Genomic DNA, 6,000 nt, shown 5'->3' with positions numbered 1-6,000 from the left:
CTAGCAGATCTAGCAAAAGACTTTTGCCATTTTTGCCTTGCACATCAGATTTCGGTCACGGCGGAGTATCTGCTGGGTTCCCAGAACGCTCTGGCGGATTGGAACTCCAGGTTCCTGCTGGATTCCAGCGACTGGCAGTTGGACCCGGCGGTCTTCTGGCGATTCTGGCTCGGTGGGGTCCCTGTTCAGTGGATCTTTTTGCTTCCCCGGTACTTCAGCTGGCGCCCAGATCTGGGAGCGGAGGCCGTGGACGCGTTTCTGCAGGACTGGGGCCAGCTCCAGGTGTATGCCTTTCCTCCTTTCCTGCTGATTTCCAGGGTGTCAGCCCAAGTTCGTTGTCAGGAAGAGACCGTCATCCTAGTGACTCCCCTGTGACGCTCCCAAGCATGGTTCCCCACTCTTCTGGAACTCTCGTGAGACTTCCCTCTCAGTCTTCCGGTTTTTCCTTCGATCCTTCGGGATCCGATGGGTCAGTTCCACCCTCTGGTCCTTCAAGGCCATCTATATCTGGTGGCCTGGAAGATTTCAGGACTCAATGGCAAGATCGCAGACTTTCGCAGGAGGCTCAAGGTTTCATCACCCAGGCCTGGGCTCCAGGGACTGGCAAACGATACATGTCTGCATGGTCTCGATGGGCTTGCTGGTGTATGGACAGACATACAGATCCCACTGGGGCCCACATTACTGATATCATATACTTCCTAGCGGAACTGGCGACTGCTGGTCTGTCTTACTGTACGGTGAATGCCTTCCGCTCGGCTATATCGCCGGGCCATCCCCTTCTTGATAATCAACCTGTAGGAGCTCATCCGTGGGTGTGTAAACTTCTCAAAGGTATCAGACTTTCCTGTCCTCCAGAACCAAGGTACTCGGAGCTGTGGGATATCAATCTGGTTCTACGTTTGTTATCCTCGTGGCAGGACAACCAATTTCTCTCCAGGAAGGAGTTGTCAGCTAAGCTGGCGATGTTGTTGTGCCTCATATCATGCACAAGGGTTTCGGACGTCAGGGCCCTGGATGTGTCAGCTGGAGTGTTTTCTCCAGATGGCGTAACATTCACAGTTGCCCGTGGGACCAAATTTAATACCAGGTCAGTATCTTACCCGGCGTTCCCTTTTGCTCCTAAGCTGTGCGTTGTACGTTGCTTAAAGGCGTATGAGGAGATGACTGCTGATTTGCATCCTTCGGGTGAAGGTCAGCTGTTGATTGCACTGAAGAAGCCCTTTAAAGCAGTTTCTTCCCCCACCATTGCGAGATGGATCCGATGGATCTTAGCAGTAGCGGGTATTGACATACAAGTTTTTGGTGCTCATTCGACGAGAGGTGCCATGGCCTCCAAGGCAGTTCATGTGGGTTGGAGGTTGGAGGACATCATGAATGCTGCAGATTGGTCCTCGGAGTCGGTTTTTAAAAGATTCTATTTCAAACCGATTCATGAGGCGGCCTCACTGGTGGTGAGTAAGCTTTGAACTTGCATAATCCCCGCCTCCGGTCCTGACATAGAATGCTAAATTTCCTAGCTATTGTGAAGGAAAGTTTCAATTCTATTAAGGACACGGAGGCCAGGATCATCCCTCCCCACACGTAGTGCGTGTCCTACCCACACGGAAGATGTCGCTTCGAATTGGTACGATGGTGGTATTCTTATATTATATTGTACATGCATGCTCATATGTAATGACATTGCACTTTGCTGTGAATGATTGTATTATCACTACTCTGTAGATTGGTTTTCTCATGACCTACATATTTGTTTACTGTGATATAATAGGTTTCAACTACGTCATGCTTCGAGTTTTTCGCATGGCTTAAATTTGTGTGTTTCTTATAGGAGCGGAAGTAGCGGCCACTTGAGGAATTGAATGTCCCTTCGCAGTGAAGTCGAGGGGGTAGTGATGTGTCTGTGGGCATTTATACTGTTACAGTTAATGAAGTCTCACTGGACTACAGTTGTTATGGCAACGTGTTGTGGATAAAGATGTATACACTTGCAGATGTACTTCATGTTTCTTTTATTTCAAAATGCGTCAATAATAAAGGCTCACCGACATCGTCCGATCGGCATAGCCTCCTCTCCCAACTGACACCAATCTCCCTCACAGCGATTTTAGATTCTATATTCTACATTCTATCCAGTATTACAAATTAACATCAGTTACATCAGTTAATTCATTCTCTGTAACTCTCTGTGCCATTTCTAAATTATGCATTTCATTGTCACAAATACTACTATTACTCCTGCTACTGTTTCCATCAATTCTGCAACTAGATTTTCCCTCCATACCATCACTAGTTAAATCTCCAAAATCATAATAATCTCTAGTTTCCAAATGAACATCATCTCTGTTTCCTACATTTTTCAAAATGCTCTCTTGATGTGGTTTTAACAAGATCGCAGCATTTTTACTCCACCCCCCTTATCTTTCAAAAGAACAGAACCATTAGACACTTTCAAAACTTGCATTGGAGAAGTGTATACCGACTCCCCTTTAAGTACTTTATAGGGTTTACTTACAAGTACCCAATCTCCTACATTGAATACTCCAGATCTCACTCTATTTATATTGTCATACTAATGTTTAGTTTTTACTTGTTTGTCGACAATTTTTAGTTTAACTTGAAGTTCATTATCATCCACAATTTTGACCATATTACCATTATTCACGACCTTGCCAAATTTAGGAGTGAGTAAAGTTGTCTCCTTCCTGCCTCTCATCAAAAGGAAAGGTGAAAATCCATTTGTAGTACAATTATACCCATACACTTTCTCCCGTAAAAATTCATATACATATAATTTTGATGCTAATGCTAATTGAATACCTTCTTTCATAAATCTATTCATACCTTCCACTTGACCATTTGATGAAGGATTGTAAAGAGGACTTTTTTCTTGTCTAATACCATGACATTCCAAAAATGTACACATTTTCTGTGAAGTTAATTGCGTACCATTGTCAGATACCAAAATTCTGGGTAAACCTTCAATTGCAAAACAATGTTCTTAAAAATTCAATAACCGTTTCAGTACTAACATTTCTTAAAAATTCCCAGTGAATCCATTTAGAATAATAATCTGTGACGACAATTAAGTAACGTATATCTGATTCAAGTAAAGTAAATGGACCTGAAATATCTATAGCTATTGTCTCCCATGGCAACAACCTTTCTTGTATATTTTTTTAATAACATTGAAATACAAATTGATCTTGAATATAAGTATCTGTCATCTCATTAAATTCACATGAAGACGCTAAGACTCTCAAAGAAGTGATATACTCCTCCTTTCATGCTCCATTTGCTTCCGTTTGAAGAAACTGTGCCTCTCCACCATTCCCTTGGGTTCCTCCGTGAATTGTTTTTCCATATTTCCTCATACTCCTTCAATGGAATAAATTGACCAGGAGGCGATTCATACTCCGGTAGATTATCAATGATTTCTTGACCTGCATTGCCTAATAGGCCAAACATCAATGCTTTTTTTCGTTCTGGATCAAATTTTTTACCGTCAATAGCCACTAAGTAATTTTCAAATGCTCTATGCCAATTTTTCGATTTCATTGCAGGTTTGCCAGGATTATTTAAAAACAACGCAGGTTGATTAATAAAATTATTATGAGCGATAGTTTATTTTTTTATTTTTTTTATACGTATTCCACAGCTTCCAAAATGTTCTTCAAATATCTGAAACTCTCCGGCAAAATTAAAATGGCTACTGTATACTCCTTGGTCAATTGAAGGCAATGTATATCCCAATCGACATACAAAATGGCCACCGTTGATAAGTACTTTTAGTAGGAATTTGCCCTTGTTTCGCTCAATTTGCCCAATCCAAAATGGCCGTTGTTTATGTCTCCGCGTTATATCTGTTTTCATTGGAAATTGGGCACTATAAAAATAGCACGCGCAGCACTCTAGCGTGACTAGCTACCGTTGCTAGGAAACTAGTACACTTTGTTAATGAGCGCGTGGAGCGGCGATAAATAAACAAAGAGCGCGAGGAGCGGCAATAAATTAATAAGGAAAGAGGAAATGCTGAACCATAGGGCTACAGTACCTTTTTGAACAGCGGTGAGTACTTTGAAGATAAAAACGCCGTGTTCACAGTTACCAAAACTTTCAGCGATCGGATCCACAATACAGAAAAGTCGATGAGCCCAAACAACAATCGTCCCCAAATTGTTGTGGATAAAGATGTACACACTTGCAGATGTACTTCGTGTTTCTTTTATTTCAAAATGCATCAATAATAAAGGCTCACCGACAGCATCTGTTCGGCATAGCCTCCTCTCCCAACTGACACGATCTCCCTTACAGCGATTCTATATTCTACATTCTATCTAGTATTACAACACAACGGACTCATGGGACTTGTGGTTCAATTGTGTTTTTTGTTGAACTTTGAACCTACTGTATAATAAAGAGTGAAGAAAGAACTACATAATCCTCGCCTCCGTGTCCTTAATAGAATTGAAACTTTCCTTCACGATAGCTAGGAAATTTCGCATTATCCCTGTAACTGGCAAAAGAGCAAATATCCATGTAACAGGGTCGATGTCATGGAAAGTGCTCTACTACTGCCCAGCGAGATTGCGCTGCCTACAAAATAAAGAGAAAAATAGTACAGAAACCATACAGAAAACATGGAGCCTGTATATTTTCAGTAGTTGGCCCGTGTGTTCCAGGTGGGCTAAACACCGAAAAGGCATGAGGTATGCAGGTCTTTCACCAATTAAATCAACTTAATTTTAAAAGGCAAGCCCACGAACCAATCAAACTGATGGGCTTGACATGGGCGTGGTTACAAGCCACAGAGAGATTGCACCAGGGAGGAGCGCTTAGCGCTCGACCGTAAATATGTGGCGAATGTTACCCCCTTCTTTTTCGGACAAGGCCATTTCAGGCGGGAGACAGCCAAACTAAAGCCGTTTTCTGATTCAAGAATCGGGAGTATCCTGCAGGCATCTGCGTATCCCAGACGTCGCAGCGTCCACGTTATCATAGGTTATGTTTGGCGCCCGTGAGTCGTAGCAAATCGTAGTCTGCTTTCTATGTCAAATGAGCCATTGTGCTGTTTGACGTAGGCACGCACGCAGCGTCCTTTCACCTGCCAGGCTCCCCGGGCTCCACCCCCTTGGCCATGCCCTTCTCTGCTTCCCACCGTCCAGTCCCTACCAGCTGATCTTGAGGCGGGCACCATGCTGTGGCACGAGGGGTTGCTGGCCTCATTTACCACAATTTTTCTGCTGCTTTTGTTGCTTAGTCGCGATGTCTTCTATTCTTCCGTGATTACCGGCGTTCTCTACTTCCTGCTGATAACCTTTAGGTTTCCGCCGGTTCCCGAGTCTCGGGCGCAGCTGGTATTGAAGCCCCAGGGAATAGTGTCTGTGATTGCTCACCGCGGAGGAGCGCACGATGCGCCTGAGAACACTTTGGCGGCCATCAGACAGGTGTGCATATTGCCCGAGTACGCTGCAAGTGGGCGACTTATAAATATCTCAGTTGTCAAACGTGAGACTCCATAAACAACAAATAGTTGCGTGTATACAGCGTTGACTTGGTATATAGTATTACCGCCTTAATTAAACAATTATGCATGAGGCTTTCTCCAGAGCGTAGCCTACTGTCAGGTCATTTGGAATGCTTGCTCTTTCAGACCCTGGCAAAAGTGCCTCCAGACCCAAACACAGTTTTAGTGCATAGCTGTCAAGTCCCTTGTCATTTGTGACATCCAACACATCCTTCTCATTTGACCAATCACATGTCATATTTATTTAAAGGTATGAGTAGGTCAGTTGAATATTTCTCCACTCCAGGTTCAACTGTTGATGAAAGCCCAAAGATAGGCAATCGAAATTCTGTTTGTTCCTTGAGGGTTAATACTCTAAAGTAAACAAGATGGGATATGTGTGACAACTGTTGGTGCTGTGTGTTTTATTAAAGGCTGGTGCATCAAAATCAGAGACGTGTGTTCTGATTTAGAGATGTAGTCTGTCTGATCTA

The 6,000-nt window shown here is 43.3% G+C and overlaps 2 protein-coding genes across 4 annotated transcripts in view; both read left to right on the top strand.

Annotated features, from left to right (window-relative positions):
* The first annotated feature begins 386 nt into the window (after positions 1–386).
* LOC138262405 (integrase/recombinase xerD homolog) lies at positions 387–1,469 on the top strand. The gene has a single exon (XM_069212308.1). The coding sequence runs from the start codon at positions 387–389 to the stop codon at positions 1,467–1,469; it is 1,083 nt and encodes a 360-aa protein (XP_069068409.1).
* Positions 1,470–4,814: 3,345 nt separating this feature from the next.
* Positions 4,815–6,000, top strand: part of GDE1 (glycerophosphodiester phosphodiesterase 1) — a 211,504-nt gene continuing 210,318 nt past the window's right edge. For 2 of the 3 annotated variants that reach the window (XM_069210239.1, XM_069210238.1), the window contains exon 1: positions 4,819–5,447. In XM_069210239.1, the coding sequence (XP_069066340.1) occupies positions 5,196–5,447 (252 nt within the window). In that variant the 5' untranslated portion in view covers positions 4,819–5,195. Of the gene's footprint in view, positions 5,448–6,000 lie in introns of all 3 variants that reach the window. The other variant, XR_011199087.1, reaches the window with a different exon arrangement.

Source organism: Pleurodeles waltl, chromosome 10, assembly GCF_031143425.1.
Source record: "Pleurodeles waltl isolate 20211129_DDA chromosome 10, aPleWal1.hap1.20221129, whole genome shotgun sequence".
Taxonomy (NCBI): domain Eukaryota; kingdom Metazoa; phylum Chordata; class Amphibia; order Caudata; family Salamandridae; genus Pleurodeles; species Pleurodeles waltl.
The sequence above is the reverse complement of the archived record's forward strand: the minus strand, read 5'-3'. Positions and strand labels throughout refer to the sequence as shown.